This window comes from Carlito syrichta, unplaced genomic scaffold, assembly GCF_000164805.1.
Source record: "Carlito syrichta isolate Samal-C Ts95f unplaced genomic scaffold, Tarsius_syrichta-2.0.1 Scaffold306694, whole genome shotgun sequence".
NCBI lineage: Eukaryota > Metazoa > Chordata > Mammalia > Primates > Tarsiidae > Carlito > Carlito syrichta.
The window spans coordinates 427,012-446,947 of NW_007250790.1; the positions used below are offsets into that span (position 1 = coordinate 427,012).

The following is a 19,936-nucleotide window of genomic DNA, read 5'->3' on the forward strand; positions in this document are numbered from 1 at the left end:
TCCCGCTTTCACTCTCCACCCATTCTTCACAGAACTAAGAAATGCTGTTTAAAACACACACACACACACACACACACACACACACACACACACACACACACACACACATCATTAGATATGTGTTGTTTCTCTCTCCACATCAGATATGTCTTTTCTCTCATGTTCAAGACCCTCCAATATATTTCCATTGGACTTGGAATAACATCTAAACTTCTGTTTGATCTTCCATTCATCTACTTTTCTGTCTTCCCGTATGTTCTAATCTCTCCTCTGGCATCCCTTCTCCTAGGTTGGAAGTGGAAGAATGACAGTGAAAGTTCATAAAGAGGAAGTGCTAGTTTCACTTCTTGCTGTCCATAATGAGCACTAGATTCCTTCTCTTCCTCTTCAAATATTCTTTATGTTTGACTCCACTCAAACATAAAGAATATTTTTAGAGATGATTTCCTATCTACTTTTTCCATGTTCATTATCATTCTCCAACTTGCTATACCATGATTTGCTTTCAATTTATCATAGTATTTACTGCTATATGAAATTAGGTCATATACACATTTGCTTAACTGTCATATATCTTCTTTTATATAAAGTAGCTCTGTGGGTTTGAATCTTTCCTCCTTTTCTACCTCTGCATTCTTAATGCCAGTTAGAGACCCTAGAATATGATGGGTGAACAATTATATATGTGTTGAATAGTAAGTGAAAAGAGTGGTTCCTTCTTAAAAAGTAACATTTTGTAATGCAGTGTCATTTGTCCAGTTTCCCAAGCTAGAAATTTTAATTATTGTTATTATCTCTCCTAAGACCACCATTAGCTTTTATGTTCTGTATCCTTTATTCCCTTGTCATTTCTTTATATCCTTTATGAATTATTTTTATCATTACTTTGCCAGACTATTGCAGTTGTTCTCTGCCTCGAGTTTCCAGACTTTAATCCTTTCTGCACTTCTGTTAGAATGCAGCTTTCAAAAGGGAAGCCCTAGATTATAAAAAAGCCTCTCTGTTCCTTCCTCATTAGACATTCATTTAGTGCTGTAGTGCCCAAGGTCTTCTTTTCTTCTATAGTGTATCCCTTAACTACTTTTTATTGTTGAATTTCTTCCTCTGCCTTTTTTGTATGCCAAATATCTCAATCAATTTGACTATGTAGCTAACATACCCAATATTTTCTACATTCTGCCTCATGCCTTTTTCTTTGCTTGAAATCATATGTTTTCTCTTTTATTTGTATCTGAAAAATACCTTCTCTCTCATTCAGTGTCCATCTCAGATGTGATACCTTGCATGACCACCTTTCTGATTCTACCAATGGCAATATTCAGATGACACATATCATCTTAAATAATGCACATTATGAATTCTCTCACAAGAGAAATTTTAATATGATCCTCATATTGAAAAGTATCCCATACTCTCTTCTAGCACAGTGTTAACTTTTCTTGGGCACAGATTCCTTGTAATTAGGGACAAGTCTTTATATCCCCTGTAGCATCTATTCATAAATATAACATTTTAAATAAATGTTTATTAAATGATAACTGAAGGCATATTTTATAAACAAATGAGTGCTTTATCCTTTGCTATGTGTTGATTTGTGGAATTGGTCATTCCTTTGTGTTCTCTCTCCTCTTCTATTAACAATTGCCAAATTATGAAGATTAAAGAGACAAAGGTTTTTACTACATTTCTCAAGTCTCCTAGTTCTAATTTTATCCAACATTTAGCTTTAAGACCTTGGGCAAGTCACGCTCTGACTCTGTATAAATATTTTTAATTAAACAATCTTTAAGGCTTATTCCAGATTAAACATATATAAATCAGTGAGCACTAAAACTGGAAAGAAAAAAACGGAGGCAGGTTTATGTAAAAATAGGCTAAAAGATTTGGCAGACTTTTATAGTAATCTGAATATGAGACAAATTTGAAAACAAAGTAGAAATGTAATGATCATAATAAATAGGAAAATAGAGAAGCATAGCTCTGGAAATTTAGGCAGAAATTATTAGTACTATCTTATCATCTGAGGATTTTAAATGACATAATATGCCTGAGTTTGCTTTTCTAGTAAACTGGGTAATTTTTATTTATGATATTAATGATTACCAAATATTCTAAATCAATAGATTTCTTGGGGCTATGTGAAAATCTTAGTTTTCCTTTAAAAAAGTAATTATAGGGGAAGTTAAATAGTAGATTTTACATATATGTTTTATAAGGTGATTGTTCATGGAAGATTATTGCTATGGTATTTATGGATTATTCCTATAACTTTATAATTAGATGATACTAAAGATAAAGAAAAATAATGTGGATTCTTAGGCTGTCTTGAATTAGAGGAAATTATACCCTTTGGCCAATTTTATTCCAGTTCCCTTTGATATATGTCAGCAAGGAAGCCGAGAGGTAGCATTATGCCCAATTATTGATGCACAGAGGCAGTTACTGAAGTCATTATAGAACAGAATTTTAAAGAGGCTAAGTAGTAACTAAGTACAAAGAAGGTGACTACAATAGACTCTATGTTTTCTGATTTAAAGTTCTTCTTTCTTTTTTCTATAACATGGTAAAATATATTACTACATTTAAATTTGATAGAGACATTATAAAATGGATTTTTATTTTTTTAAGAGTCAACAAAATACATTTAGATCTGATTAAAAACTCTAACAATGGTCCAGCTGCAGGATGATGAGGACATGTGGTATAATGGGGTGGAGAGGAGACCAATTTTGGAAGGTAGCAGGGCAGCATTACGTTGATAATATTCTCAAACATTCTACACCAGAAGCTAAGAGTAAAGTCATATATAATTTTATTCCATTTCCCAAAAGTATCTAAACAACACTTAAATCATGTATTAAGATCCACCCCACATTTTGTTGGAGGCAGTAAAAGAGATATAACAATATATAAAAATGAAACATAATAGGTGAGATTAATGTTACATGAAGAATAGAATACTGATAAAAATGTAACATTCAACACATCTACTTAGAACTATTTAAGGAAAGACTTTACCTGATTTCATACTCTAGAATTCAAATACCAGTTATCAATATTTTTATTAAAAATGCACTGATAGGGATCTTTAACTCTGAATTTTATAAAATAACACTGAGGTATTTGTTGTGGCTGAACTAATACTCCAAAATGAGAGTGGTATACAGTTCCCATGGTTGCATGCAATATAATTAGGAGAGTTCCTTCCCTCTCTTACTTATCAAACAAATGGCGAGAAATCCATCTTAGAGGCAAAGATCCTGGATTTAAGCTGTGTGTCCCTCGTTTCTTGTTTCACATTCTAGTTTTTCCTGGAAAAGTATGCATCTTACTTTAGATCCTTAGTCACTAAACTAGTCTTTGTGTAATTTTTTTCAAAACACAACTCGAGTTCTATGAGTTTGCTTTCCTTCAATTAGTTCAACAAAATTCAGGCTGAAGACTGAATCTGTCTGTCCTGTTTCCTCTTCATAAGTCGCCTGCAACTGTGCTGAGGGTTTTGGAAGTTAAACATCCTTTCTTGGGAAGAACTACATTCTTCTACATAGAATAAGAGACACACAAAGGTTTTCATTGATACAGAAACATGAAATGTAGTGTGTGTCACCTAAGTATATTTATATGTCTCCCAACAATTAAGCAATAGCTTTGGATACACTAGTTAATTGCTTATGTCCAGTAGTATGCAGTTTGCATGATTATTATATGAAAACACACACAGAGGAAAGAAATGTTAATGTCATTTAAAATTACACAATTATGAGTTATATTTATCCTCATACTTTTTCCACACTTTTCTATTTCCTATAATAAGTAGAGTTGTATACTTATTATAGGTATAATAACAAAAGTATAATTAAATGTCTCATGCTACATATGAAGAGAATGTTTTCCCCACAACCTCTCCATAGATATTATAATATCTATATCAATCTAAAAATGCAACTCAATCTTTTATTTCAAAGAGGACTCTTCTACTCATTTGCACCTTCCTGCCTTTCCTCCAAACTCTTACTTCCTCTGAATTCTTTTCCTTTTTTTTCTTCCCATTCCTAAAAGAATTCCTTGAATTCTGCTTTCTCAATAAATAATTTTTCATCCATCACCACTTATGCTGATCTCCATCTCAGTGACAAATATCTGGGTGTGAATTTTTGTTTCCTTTGAGGGTATCAAAATGTCTTACAAATCCTTATTTAAACATTTTCTGCTCAGTGACTAACAATATAGTATCTAACTCAATATCAAACTGCCTAGTATGTGCACAATACTTATGTGGTTTTGGACTGGCATGTTGCCTTTTCTCTGCTCCCAGCTTCTTAGAACCTAGAAAAGTGATAAATACACTTAAATACATATCTAATACATAATCAAGTTGTTTACTTTTAGATTATGTCATCCTTTTCAGTATAGGGTATTGCACTACTGGATAGCAGAATATGCCTCCATTCAGAAAGATCGGTTTTAGTCATTCTTTGTTACTGCACAACAAATGAAAGCTTTGGATTTCCTTATATAACTGACTTGACTGATAACAAATCCATTTTACCTGTGCTTTACAACTACAATCTTTAATTGTTTTAAAGGTCCTCCTGGACCCCCAGGGGAAAAAGGAGATCGGGGTCCCACTGGAGAAAGTGGTCCACCAGGCTTTCCAGGTCCTATAGGTATGGTCATCATAACTATTTAATAATATACTTTGAAGCAAGGTAATATACATCCATGTATGTGTGTAAATTAGAATTATTATTTTATTTGTCTCCTGTGGGCTGTGAGTGAGTGTGTGTGTGTGTGTGTGTGTGTGTGTGTGTGTGTGTGTTGGGAGAATATTGAGTGTTCCAGTAGTCTAATCACATAATATACTGAATGGTAAGCATTGCTTATAGTTTCTGAAGAAAAGTAAATACTTTAACCAGAGTCACCATATGGAGTTGATCATACATTTAGGGCATGCCATCTGTATCATATACTACAAACAGAATACAGGTGTTTTTCAGTGGGCAGATATATGCAAATCTATCCCCAAAGTCCTAGCTGAAAGGCTGAATAAAGAGACTAATATATCTAGTTTCTTAGGAAGAAACAGTTAACAGAGACTTATTAACAGAAGTCATGTCTATGTCTTGGACAGCAGCAAGACAAGATGGTGGCTTGCCATTGCTACCCCCAAACCCAGGGATTATATAACACAAGGAGCAGGTGATTCTGAAGGGAGGTGAAAGACTATTGAAATATGATGACATTAAGGTTGTTTGATCTAAGGGTGAGATTTACAGTAAATACCTGCTCCTACACAAAGAACTATAGATACACTGGAAATCTTAGAGGAATTCCCAGATCTAGGGTTAATCAGAAGTCAACATGGTGGATTAGCATCCAAGATGGAGTTGCTTTGGCCTCCACGGTGGAAGACCTAACTTTAGATAACATGGGAAGGAGAATATAAAAAGCATCTTCACATTGAAAAAATCATCTTGGCATTTACAAGTTATCTGGTTTTTAAGACATTAAGAATTCATATTAGTGAGTTATAAATCAAAGATAAATTGGATTATATTTATTATATGGTCCTCAGTTGGAATATATCTGTTTAAACTAATAAAATCTGAATGTAAATATTGGTTAAAAGGTAGATGGTTATTTCCTTTGCTGTCAGCCTCTCTCTGTGTTTTTCACTTCAAGAAAAATTGTTTCAAATGATTTCCCTTTGTTATAATTGTGAAAGCAATATTTTGAAGGAAGTTAACAGAAGACACAGATCATGCATGAACATTTTTTGTTATTTAAAAAGTAAAAACGACAATAACACGATTGTCATGTTATAGCTTTATCTAGAAAACAAATACCCTACACACTGTTTGAATGTAAAAAAAAATATACTACATGGACTAGTTTTACATGTCTAAATATCATGTACGGCATCTTATTTTTCTGTCTTAATTATATAAAATATTCTTTTACCTGATCAATGTATTGACTAGCCCCAGTTACATCAGAAAAGTGATTATTAAAAATAAAAAGCATGATTTTGATACCTGCCTGATTTCTACATCTTTATGTTTAAAATGTATTATACAGAGCTGGGCGTGGTGACTCATGCCTATAATCCCAGCACTTTGGAAGGCTGAGGTGAGAGGATCGCCTGAGCCCATGGGAATGAGATCAGCCTAGGCAAAATGGTGAGACCTCATCTCTACAATAAATCAAAATATTAGCTGGGTGTGGTAGCACATGCCTGTAGTTCCGGCTATTTGGAAGGGTGAGGCGGAAAGATCACCTGAGCCCAGCAGGTCAAGGCTGCAGTGGCCGGGAATGTGACACTGCACTCCAGCCTGGGCAACAGAGTGAGACTCCAACTCAAATAAATAAATAAATAAATAAATAAATAAATAAATAAAGCATTATACATTGGACATGATGGCTCACGCCTGTAATCCTAGCCCTTTGGGAAGCTGAGGAGAAAAGATTGCCTGAGCCCAGTAGTTCTAGACCAGCCTGGGCAACATGGCAAGACCTCATCTCTATAATAAATCAAAAAATTAGCTGGGAGTGATGGTGTGTGCTGACCGACATGGAAGAATCGCCTGGGTCCAGCAGGTCAAAGCTGTGGTAGCCATGATCGTGCCACTGAACTCCAGCCTGGGAGACAGAGATCCCAACTCAAATGATAATAATAATAAATAAAATGATTACTTAGTTAATAAAAAGCAATATATAAAGTTTACATTAAAATACACACACACTAGGTGGATAGGTGTTGATGTGCCTTTGAAAGCACTGTTAGGAAATAATTTTTATTCAGAAAAGTCTTCCTGCTTGTTCTACTTGACTGGTGCTAAGCAGATATTAGCAATGGTGCATTAATGTCATAAGCAGGGGAAATAACCAGCATTAAATCAACTGCCAGAACGACTATTGTCAGGGGTCTGTCAGCTCCTCCACTACAAACTGCAATTGTCAAAGCTTTATAACTCAACCATAAAAGTTCAGTCTGAGCTACAACTTGCCATACAGAGCTTCATCTTGGGAGCATCTTTTGCAGCTGTTTCTGAACTGTGAACATATGAAATAGAGGATTTAAAAGTTTCAGCTTTTGTTAATGCCATCAACAGATATGCTTGCAAAGTTTCTTTGATTTCTTTTTTCTTCTTCTTTAAGTTTTAATATTTATTGTAAACTGACAATTTATAATTTACATGTATAGAGTGCAAAGTGATGTTATAGTGTGTTACCCTGTACTGTTTTTTCCACAAATAGACATCATCTGATCTGTAAAAAAACTGGGGTGATCAACTGACTCTTTTAGGTTATCAGGTTACCATTCTGTTTGGTGCACTGCAGTAAAAGTATTCAAACAACCAGTCCTCTATCTCTACTAATGGATTCTTCCCTACCTTTGTTGCTGTATTCCATTTAGTTCTCTGCAGCATTGCCTTATAGTTGATGCTGTAACCGGAAAGTAAAGAGTAGATGATGGACAATCACAATAATTCTGCTTTCTGATTTGAGCAAGTTCAATTCCCAATTCCATACAGCCATCTGAGCGCACTAAACTCAGCTTACCATAGTTAAACTCACCTAGACTCACAATCATGATATGAATATCAGAAAAACTTAAGCATTTATCCTAGTAGCACAAATAATCAACACATTAAATATATTTTAATTGTGACTCATGTGCCAGGGTGGATATTGTGTTAAAATATGGTTTATCCAAAAATGCATAACAGAAATTCATTTTAGAGTGTTATTTCCTTGGATGCATGTCAGGGAGAATGGCCTATCACCTTTTACTCAAAAAAATATGTGCTGAGCATTTTCTCCATGCCTGGTGTTCTACAATACCGCATGGAGTGTGTATAAACAGACATAGAGTCTCTGGCTTCACGGAGTTTCCAGTAAGATAAATAATTATATAAGAGAGATGAATGTCATGATTAAGGATTCTTGGTGTCATCTGAGATCTTTTGGAGGCCAATCTTGGTGTAACTTCCCCATGACAACAATGCTTTGAAGAAGAAATAATACCTCCTTAATTCCTAAATAGGTCTTTTGTAGGCCATCGAAGGGGCTGTTTATGCCCAGTGGTATCAGTAACAAGGCAGCCTGACCTCCAGGCATGAGAGGGCTACCTACACCTACACGGGATGCCTTAAGAGAGAACTGAAGGCTCCTCTGGCTGCAAAAGTTTCATCATCAATCATTGTTATTTACTCTTCTTACATGGCCTGAATTTTCCACCATAGAAATTGTGCCTCTGGAGGAGAAAATAAAGCCCATCTTGACTGTGGATATTAGGAGAGAGGAACAATGTTTATCAATTTTTACATCCATGTATTTCTTTACCCTACTTCCCCCTTTCCCCAGTTTGTGGTCCAGGAGAGGCTCTTGCTCATGCTTCAACAAGGACAGAATCCCTAAATATATGCTTGAGTGAGTAATGTTGCTGACTGCAGGCTGTTGCTCTGTGTCATAGAACTGACAGTGAGTATCTTCTGGAGGTGACCAATTATGCCAATGAATCCAAAAAATCATTGTACATATTACTAATAAAACTAAATGTGGAAGCCTTCATAAGAGGCTCATGAAAATAATGATTGTATTTTAGGGAAAGAGGAGAAGGAGGAAGTGGAGAAGGAAAAGAAAGAAGAAGGGGACAAAGAAAAAAAAGATAATCTAACACAAAGTTTTCATTATGCACCGGCACTTTGCTAAGTGTTTTGTATTTATTAGTTCTTTTAATAATCACATCAAACTGATGATGTAGGAACAAATAATATACCCATTTCACAGACGCACAAGGAAGTTAAATGTGTTGCTCAAGGCCCATCAGCAGCTGGTAAATGGCACAGCTCGTATTTGCACCTAGATGGACATGATGGCAGAGTCTATACTCTAAACTAGTCTGCTAGATCATAGAAAGAAGCCTAAACTGAGCTGGGAATCTAGGATATGTGAATAATTATCACACCAGTCTTAAGTAAGTGATTTGATCTCTCAGGTCTATGGTCCTGCCTCTATAAAATGACAGATTTGGGCTGGCTAATGTCTCTTGGAACATTCTATGGCTGAAATTCTGCGTAATTCTAACTCGTATTGCCTGTGAATTAGAAGCAGGTGCCAGACCCTATGCCTTTGTCACAGATTATTGTAGAAAATTAGCTAATTATCACCTGAAAGACTCAGAGAATCTGGTCTCATGGAATAACATTCAACACTGGTGCCAATATTTAGGGGTCACATTCTCAAACTTTATTAAACAAATAAGTGACATAACTCTATAGGCTATATAGAGTCATTTAAACATCTCCCATAATGGAGGTCTCATGATTGTCTGATTTCTAGGAAAGTCTCCCATGTGCATCATTTATGGATTTATTGGCTCACCCATTGAAAAGTACCATAATTCGTGGTTGAATAGTTGTATTCTGAGTGTCACTCTAACGTACTCGACAAGTCATTACAGGAGAGGCCCTTTCTGATCCTCATCTAAAGCATTCTCTCTTACATTTCACAGTTTTTCTAAAGTTATAACCTCCAAAATTATCTTCTTTATTTATTTGTTAACTTTCTTACCACCTGTCTCTCCTTTCTGTTTCTCCACCCTAGGAGAGCTGTTTGTATAAGAATGTTTTTAACTCCGGGAGACTGGCACAATGTGTGTGCTTAATACATATTTGTTGAGCTGAGGAGAAAATAGAAAAAATGGAAGTTACTTGTGAGTGGCACTCCATACAAAGTTGTAGAATGTTTCAATTTTTTGTGTGAGGGAATTTAGTGTCAGTGTTTTTGTGTGTAAATTTGAGTAACAGATCTCAATAATACAAGTCAGAGATCTTACTACCTTGCTTTTATCATGAAGGAAAGCATGAACTGATTAACTTGTCCTGTGAACAGATGTTAGGTCTTTTTTGTTTTAGGCTGGATGCAATGAAATTCAGTAATATATTCTCAAAATAGTGTACCTTGAAAATTTATCATTTTATTGCTTTAAATATTTGGTTAATTTTGGCTGAAATCAAATTTTTACACTGGGTTTAATAATATTTCTTGGTTATTTATAATATTATACTTCTTAAACTGAGTACTTCTTAGAGGCTAGATAGTCCAGTTTTAGGTGTCTATATGAATGAACCTAAAAAAAGTGTTTTTAAAAATGAATTAAATATGTGTAAGCTCTGCCTCCTGAAACTTATAAACTAAAGACAGGCTTCTAAAAGGTTAATTATAATGTACCTCTCCAAGGAGTCAACTAAAAGTTATATTAATGGGATTTCTACAAATTGATAATGACTTTTAAATAAGACACAAAATATTTTTATAATAGTTTATCCAACCCACTGATCCTCAAGATAAACCATTTTGTTCCAAAGAAATATAACATTTGCTTTTATATGCAGTTCTCATGGTCACCATAAAGACATGGGTGAAAAGAATGGTCATTTTTAGTTTTCATTTAAGCATATAAAACCCTGGATTTGTATAAGAATATAATATATATTCATAAGTCAACTTGGAGAGAGAGAGAGAGAGAGAGAGAGAGAGCGAAAGAGAGAGAGAGAGAGACTGAGAGTATTTGTATATATGTCTGTGTGTGTGTGTCTGTGTGTGTGTATGTGTATGTGTCCCTGTCTGTCTGTGTATTTGGGATTACAATGAAATATGTATAAACTGGTTCATGAGAGATAAAGTAATAGATTCTAGAACTAGGACCCCAATATTTTTATAACCACTGTTTGATGCTTTTAATTGCTTGAGTTGTGTTCTTTCTAAGGAAAATTTTAAGAATTCAATTTTCAGCTTATGTATTGTAAAATTATCATTTCAGAAACAGCAAAATCCTGCTGTTTGATGATTCCTCATTGATTACATGAGACTTCTGATTAAAACTGCAAGATTTCATTTTTCTCATATGTTTTTATTTTTACTAAAAATGTCATTTATTAAATGCCTATAATATATTAAATGCACTAACATGTATACTTATTACTTATATTGTCTTTCAATGTCACACAGGGAATTTTAGGAAAGATACTATCCATTCATTTAGATTCACTTACTTCACATTAACTTATAAAACTAGATTTCAGGCAACCTTCTTTTGGGTTCCCTCTCACTGCAGAAACTTTCCTGTATTCTCAATAAATACTGCTTTCTCACACACACAAAAGAAAACTAGATTCTAGATTTCCATTATACTTTCAAATATGTATGAAAATGAATTATTATCCACTTTTTTTTTTTCCTCTGTTATCCATATAGGTCCTCCAGGTCTTAAAGGTGATCGAGGAGCAATTGGCTTTCCTGGAAGTCGAGGGTTCCCAGGATCCCTAGGGAGGCCAGGTACTATGATAATATGTGTTTTATAAAGTTTGTTTTGGATAACAAAAAATGTTCATTATAGTATGAATGCCATTATCCACATGCAGTTTATTTTGTGGTTTAAGACATTTTGAAACTGATTTCTATTCACCTGACAAAAATTTCTATGTCCCAAAGGAAAAAAGTTAAAAAAAATAATCACAGGATTTATAAACTCTACACAATCATAAATCATCATGAAGAATGCTATCTATCTTGGAACAAAGAATGAAAGGATTGGCCAAGAAAAACAAAGTGTAATACCACACCTAGCCAAATCCTGTTAAGTTACACTTAACAAAATGCACAGAAGTCTGAAATCCTTTCATATGCAAAATAAACTGCTTGTTATTATCTAGTATTGCTTAATAATTAACAGTGTTCAACACTTCAAAATTTTCACAAATGATGATATTATTACCATTGGTTATGCGACTAGGCTAAGCTTGAATCTTGAACCTTGCACAGCAATTTTAGAAGGGACTATCCTTACTGTTTCCTAATTTCAAAGTAAATTATTACCAAGAGAATAGAGTTGCTATCACTGAGGTGGTTTTTTAATAGATTTTATTTTTTAGAATAGTTTTAGATTTCTAGAAAAATTGCCCAGGTAGCATAGAGAGTTCCCATATACTAGCTACCCATACATGGTCCCTCCTATTATTAAAAACTTGCATTCATGTGATACATTTGTAACAACTAATGAATCAATGTATATGCATTATTATGAATGGAATTCCAGAGTTTACATAGGGGGTCACTCTTTGTGCTGTACATTTTATGAGTTTTGGCAAATGTGTAATGTCATGTATCCATAATTACAGTATCATATAGAATAGTTTCATTGCCCTAAAGATCCCCTGTCATCCACCTACTAGCCACCAATCCATTTCCTGCCCTTCACAAGCCCCTGGTGGCCACTGATCGTTCTATTGTCTTTATAGTTTTTCTTTTTGCAGAATATCAAATAGTTAGAATCATATAGTTAGAAACCAGATTCTTTCACTTAGTAATATGCATTAAAGATTTCTCAGTGATTTTTCATGGCCTGATTGCTCACTTATTTTTTTTAGTCATTCATATTCCATTATACGGATTTACCACAATTTGTTTATTCACTCACCTACTAAAGGATGTCTTAATTCCAAGTTTGGGATATTATGAAGAAAGCTGCTATAAACAAGCATTCATGTACAGGTTTTAGCGTGGACAAGAGTTTACCTAGCAGTGAGTACAATTACGGGATCAATGGGTAAACCTATGTTTAACTGTAAGAAAGTGCTAAGCTGTTTTCCAAAGTGACTCTATCACTTTGCATTCCCACATCAATAAATGAGGATTCCTATTATTCCATACACTTATGGGCATTTGGTACTGTCATGTTCTGTATTTTAACAATTCTAGTAGGTGTGTCACAGTATTGTTGATAATATCAGTGCTTATGAATTATGTCAATGCCAATTAGCCTTGAAGAAAAATCAGCTAGCCACAAATAAGTGACCTATTATTAATCTCCACTAGATACCTGGATTACTTGAACTGAAAAGTATATTGAGTAGTATCAGTCATCTCTAAAACCATCTAGCTTTAGTCAGGCTCTTTTGGCAATATGAAAAGAAGTGTTTGTTTTCCTATTAATTTGTTTGAAATTATCTGCACCACTCAGGATTTACTGAATTTTCTATATGAGCAATATATGTTCAATAGATAAATATATTTAAAAACCCTAAATCTGACACAACTACAAAGCTATCTATAGATTCCAAGATAATTCAAAATTCTGTGAAGTGAGAACAAGTATTTTATCTGTACTCTAAGTTGAAAATTAAAATAGTCTACAATCTATCTCATATAATAATTGTCCTTTAGTAACATTGGAAAAATCATGGTAAGATTTGTTTTGGGCTCTTTTTAGTCCAGTCTATTTTGAAACTACCTATTTACATTAAATCATAAGAATTAACTTTATATGTTTACTAAGAGTTGTATATATTTATCATCTAAAATATGTGTTGAAATATGTATATATTATAGAATGGCTAAATTGTACTAATTAACTTATGCATTACCTTACATACTTATTTTTATAGTAAGAAAATTACCTGTAAATCTGAATATCAGTATACACTATGAGATAACCAAGTTACTAATTCTCTAGAAAATCTACACAAAAATGGGAAAAATGGTAGAAATTGTAAAATGTTAAGAAAGTCTTCCTATTTCTTTCAACTGTTTGTCTATTTTGCACAACCTTTTGCTCTGGGGAAAAGAAGATAGAAATAAACCACAGTAGAGACATGTAACTACAGCACAACTTAATTCATCTAAGGACAAATAGCTAACTTCATTTACCGAGTGCCTACCTTGTTTTATTATATCATGCTTTGTGCTGGGTTACAAGACAGTCAGTTCCCCATTATTGAAGGGCTTTATCCCAGAACTTTTCTTACAGTAACATCTCTTAAATTTAATTAAAAAGATTTTGTGACATATATGCAAAGTATTTAACGTAGGTTATTCATTTGGGGTGATTAAAAATTTGTCAAAGTTGTTTGAACTTGAATCTTATGATGTCATGTAGTTATTCCATTTATATTATTTTCTTCACCCTCTGAGGAAGCATAACAGAGACAGCATGGAAAAATTTGAACCTCAGATCTGAATCCTACCTCATAGCCTTGACAAAACAGGGCTAATGCAGGATCCACATTTTAGACTTTATGTATGAATGAAATACATTAACAGACACTTTAAAGTACTTCAAATAGTTCCTGTCACAGAGAGTGCTTGATTTTGGAGGGCAGGCACCTTATAGTGCAGGCTTCCCCCACCAGGTCAGTGTTCTAGGAACCCATCAGCACCACTATAGCAGCCAGTGTTGTTGTGAGAGGCTGCATTCGACTTCAGTACAATTTTTTTGGAGATGCTTTCAACACATTTGCCCATTTCATGACGGGTGATATACAAACGCACCTGCCCATGCCACGTTGAATGTTCAGCAATTTTTGACCAAATATGGCATGATACGCATGCCCTACCCTCCCTATTCATTCAATTTTACCCCAAGTGACTTTTTTTGTTTCCCTGGATAAAAAAAAAAGTCCTCAAAGGGAAAAGTTTTACCAATGTGGAAGAGGTGAAACAAAAAATGATATAAGCACTGAAAGCCATCAAAACTGATATGTTCAAAAATTATTTTGAGCAATGGGAAAAGCATTTCAATAGGTGAATTGCATCAAATGGAGAGTACTTTGAAGATAACTGAAGTTTAAACATTTAAGAATAAATACACAATTTTTTATAAATAAATTCCATTTGTAGAGGTCCCCTCCAACACGTGAGTTATTAGCTACAGCCTGCACAAGCTCTAGATTTCTTTCTACTCTCAGACTCTTAGAGTTCAACAAATGCCCACTAGTCAAAGTGCTTGGGGGAACATTATTTGATTCATTCACCCAGGCAACATAATTTGATGAGGGTTCACTGTATGCTGAAAAAAAACATAGCATAGCCACTTCCTTCAAGGAGCAGAGGACAGGAAAATGCATAAGCAATTAGCTATAGTGCCATGGTGATATGTAATTAACATTGGTGACATTGGATAAAGGGTATGAGAGTAGAGTGTATGGAGTGATTAATTCCGTACTGCAAGAAAATGTATGACCGAGCAAGTGGTGTTAATACTTCCTAAAAGATACCTAGAATTTCTTTATGTTTGCATTTCACAAACTTCAGCAGGCATCAGAATCACCTGAAGGGCCTTTTAAAACAGCTTACGGGGCTCCACTCACAGTTTTTGATGTAATAGGTCTGGGATTGGACTCACGTCTTCACAGATTTCTGCAGATCTGAGGACCACACTTTGAGAAACACATCATGAGGTGAAAAAATAAAAGAAAAAAAAGGAGTGGAGAAAAAGAAGCCCTACAGAAAGAAGAGTAGGGGTAAAGGTGACCAATTCAAAAGATATCCTCAGGATATCACTTCCTTAATAAAAAGACTCAAATATGGTAGGTATGTGAGTAGCAGTGCCTGCTTTAGTTGAACTGCAGGTTAAAAGAAGGAATGATGCAGAATTTTTTCTCTACGAGAATCTGAGAAGGTGGTAAAATAAAAATTAATTTAACAATTGTCATATAATAGCCGATGACACAGCCTGTTGTGACATCAAAAGCATTATCAGATTCTGAAGCAAAAAGTTCAAGAAAGAACACCTCCTAATTATTTTCTCCTATTTTCTCTCCTGCTCTCCTTTTCTTTTCTATCATGCCTCCTTCCTTCTACATGCACTAAGTATACACTACTGATACAGGATACAATGATAGACCCAGGGAAATGAGAGGTGATTCAGATATACATAACTGATAAGCCATACTAACATGAGAAGACAAAGAGAAGACTTCATACTTTCTCCACGCATAACAGATTCATAAAGTAGTACATTCGTAAGATCTGACATATCTACTTTAGAAAGTTTGATAGATTTAATTCAAGTGTAACCATGCGTGTCGTCAAAAATCCCTAGAAGATTCTAGATATAACTTATTAAAAGAAGAACTTCCAGCATACAAATAATGTTCTCTGTTCACTTAGTTTCTTAAAGTCCATTCAGTCTGATGACTCCCCTCAGGGTTAGTTATGGTCATTTTTAGGAGTATCTAACACCTTAGATCATAAATTATTTATTTATTCAAAAAACATTTACTGAATATTTTCTCAGTGCCATTTATGGAGATATGTATAGATTGTTGATATCTGAGTCTGGAGTTTAATGGAGAGGTCAGGAATAGAAAGACAACGCTTAACTATGATCATATAATGTTCTTTGGCACAACTGATTTTAATATTTTATGAGTAGAGAGTGAGAAAGTACAAAGAGAAGGCCTAGAATAAAGCCTTAAGTACTTTTAGAAGTACAGGCTGAGTAATATAAGCAATGCAGGAGGATGAAAGGAAGCAGCCCGAGTGAGGAACAAAACCCAGAGAATGTGGCACGGAAGAAGTCAAAGGCAGAGGAAGTTTCAAAAGGTGGTCAAGCAAGATGAAGTCCACAAAAAGTTATTTGTAACTGTTGATGTGAGGATGTTGCCTTTGTTGAGAGCAGTTTCTGTGGGTCAGGGTAGGTTGGACACTAGATTGGGATGTGCTGTATGCTGAGAGGTGAAAAGTTGACGAGGATTGTAGATGGAGGTGCAGTCAACTCTTTGGCCATCTTGTTATGCAGAGGAAGAGAAAGATGAATTTTGTGCTTGTGTTTTTTTTATTTGATTTTTTTCTTTGAAGGGGAGATTTGAATACTATTTAAATGCTGATGGAAAGATAAAATAGAGAAGGAGTGGTGAAAGATACAGAGAAAAAAATAGTGTAAGGGGGAAGGTGAAGAACTCAGAGAATAGAAAGAAGCATTAGGATTAAGAGAGAAAATGATCACATCTTAAACTGGCGAAGAAGAAGAAGAAGAAGGAGGAGGAAGAGGAGGAGGAGGAGGAGAAGAAGAAGAGGAAGAAGAAGAAGAAGCAGCAGCAGCAAGGGTTTAGGACTGCATAAAGTTTGGTTGGAATAATTAAGTCATGCATACAAAATGTCTAATCTAGCTTCTGACTTATAGAAGGGGCCCTAAAAATGCTTGAAATCAAAATGATGTTATTGAAAACATCTCTTTTTACATTCTTTAAATTTAGGATATCAGTACTTCATATTTTTCCATGACTTTCAGAAGTATAAGTTATTTTTTATTGAAGAGTGATATATATGACAGGAGGTAGTTAATTCTAGGTTTGATCAAGCCCTTGTACTTTATTTTAACCAAAGATATCATTCTGAAGGAGCAATGGATTCCTATTCTCTAGAACGAATGTTTTTAAGGTTTTCATGTGTGAGGAATTATTTCCAAGTACAATCTGTGATGAAACCTCTGAATCATGTTAAAGAAAAGAAGCAAAATAAAAAAGTAAAACTAATTTTTTATTTATCATAGAATCCTGGAGCTATAAGGTTCTAAAATGGGTCGGTGCTCTGGCTTGAACATTTTTATTTTCAAATATCCAAGAAAAATTGCTGTGTAAAAAAAGACTTCCAAGATAATGCATGGTCTCTTCTCTGAAAATATCAGAACTGATTAGAATCTTGTTTTAACGTCCCCTCCTAAAATTTTTTAAATGTTAGACTTTTCCTTTTGAATAATCTGAAAAATTGGCACTATGCTTCCTTAAAGGATACTGTAAAAAAATAGAAAATGTTTTGGGTACTTTGCATTAACAATTATTTTTGACAATTTAGCAGTGCCTGAAATGACTCAATCACACTCAAGAAGTTAATTTAATGATATAAAGTATAATCACATTATGAAAAGCAATCAGAGAATTAGAAATTCTGTTTATGATATTCTGATATACGATGATTGGCATTTCATTAAATATTCAAAATTAAATTTTACTTGGGAATAATTTATACTTTTAAGTGTCTCAAGTCTCATGCTATTCATTATATATTATATTATATCTATTTTTAAAATCTGGTAAGTTAAGGGTCAAAAATCTTCTTTAAGAGGTGCATAAGGAACAGTGATTAAAATAAAACACAAGTGAAGACAAAGTAAACCAGGGAAACAAAAATAAATAAATATTAACATTAAAATTAAATATATTTTTACCATTAAAAATAAGCTGGGGTGAAAAGTACTCTCATACATTGAGAATAAAATCATAGAGAGAGGATTGTAGCTAAGCTTTGAGAGATTACAAACATAAAAGCTAGCATTTTTTATATGTATCTGGTAAGGACAAGTGCTTTATGAACATTGTTGCTAGTTTTCAAGGTAACTTTGCAATGAGGAGTATTATTTTTTTCATTTTATAGAAGAATAAACTTTAGCTCAGAAAGGTTAAAAAGCTTATCCTAAGTTACATACCTAGTAAATGGCAGAGCAAATAATTCAAGACAAGGATTTTAAAATTATTATTATTTCAAAGTCCATGATTTAAACTACATCCTCTGAGCTCTTGGATAGAAAGATAGGGGTTCTTGATTTGTGTGTGTGTGTGTGTGTGTGTGTGTGTGTGTGTGTGTGTGTGTGTGTGTGTGTGTGTATGTGGAGTTGGGGCGGGGACTGGGGAACAAAAACACTAACAAAGATTTTGACTTAGAGGCAGACAGCATGAGGGGTCCTACATTTACATCGGGATGGTAATTACTTGCAAGATAGATATCTGGTGGCTGTTGGAAGAAGAATCAATAAGGAAGAATAGCACTACACTCATGAGATAAAATTGATACTATTAAGATCTCTTTTCCGTACTTAAGAAAGATCTGCAGACCCCTTCTAAAATGGAACAGAGGGTGAGCTAGCAATCTATTAGCAAAGACCAAGGTCTAGTCTGGTGATGTTTCCACATCTATTTGAAACTTTGACTCTCACAGATGGATGAGGTTTTTGAAATCCAAAAGCGACCAGCTTAGAGGTTTGGATGTCTGTAGGATCTGACTACTTTCCCCATAACAGAAAATCTCAGCACCCTTGGAAATTCGCTGACAGCCAAGTCTTTGAGATTCTCTACTCTAAAAAATGGAAACAAGATAAATAAATTGTAGCAAAAATAGAGGAACTAGGTGTAGGATATGATAAAAGGTACTGGACTTTCTGGGGATGGGAGGAAGACATTGTCAAAGAAAAAGAGGATGAATAAACACAAAACAAGCTGCTTATACTTCAGCTTTGCCTGTTTTAGGAAACTGGGACATTTGTAAATAATTTGAAAATACAGTAGAAGGTTTATAATAGGGTTTCCGGAGTAATAGCTATTATTATTATTAGCATCAACATTATTAGTACATTTCAATATCTGTAGGTTGTTATACATTGATATTTTAGATTACTTTGTGATGCTCTGTCTCCATTGAAAGGAAGCATTGCAAATTGATCTGATTAAAAACAATGTTGGTTTTTTTTTTTTCTTTTACAAGGAAATCCTGGGCAAAAAGGCCAAAAGGGAGAAAAAGGAAGTGGAAACACACTAAGTAAGTCCATAGTCTTTTGCTTTCTGTGTGCATTTTTGTACTAAATAAGCTTGTGATATTAGTGATCTGTGTTTGAAGCAAAAGTTGAGAATTTCAGCATTTATCCAGAGAGATTCTATGGAAACCAACAACAGTTTTCTACAAATAAAACATGCTAATTGGAGTTAAACAAATATTATACAACTCTTTCAATTTCATTATCCATCTGTATTTTGTTTTGGTGATGAACATTATTTTCTAAAAATTTCACATAGAAAATTGTTCAATTTTTAAGACAATTTCTATCCACTGAGGAACTATCAAGCATCTGAATAGAAACAATTACAGCCTCCTCACTTAATAACTGAGCTAACTGAAACCTTATATATAAAAATATACGCAACTCCAGAACCCTGAAAGATTAATTATCTCATGGCTTGGGTTTTTTGTTTTGTTTTATTTTACTAAAAACTTTGAAAAAAAATAAAAAGGTATTCCATGTCCTAGACCTTTAAAACTGCAACAGAATAAATTTCACAACAAGAATCTTTGTCAATGGAATGCTGACCTCATGTTGCAA

The 19,936-nt window shown here is 34.1% G+C and overlaps 1 protein-coding gene across 3 annotated transcripts in view; it reads left to right on the forward strand.

Annotated features, from left to right (window-relative positions):
* The window catches only part of MSR1 (macrophage scavenger receptor 1), a 76,694-nt gene that overhangs the window by 28,642 nt on the left and 28,116 nt on the right, over window positions 1–19,936 (forward strand). For all 3 annotated transcript variants that reach the window (XM_008063263.2, XM_008063265.2, XM_008063267.2), the window contains exons 6-8: window positions 4,587–4,667; window positions 11,263–11,343; window positions 19,324–19,377. In XM_008063263.2, the coding sequence (XP_008061454.1) occupies window positions 4,587–4,667; window positions 11,263–11,343; window positions 19,324–19,377 (216 nt within the window). The remainder of the gene's footprint in view (window positions 1–4,586; window positions 4,668–11,262; window positions 11,344–19,323; window positions 19,378–19,936) is intronic.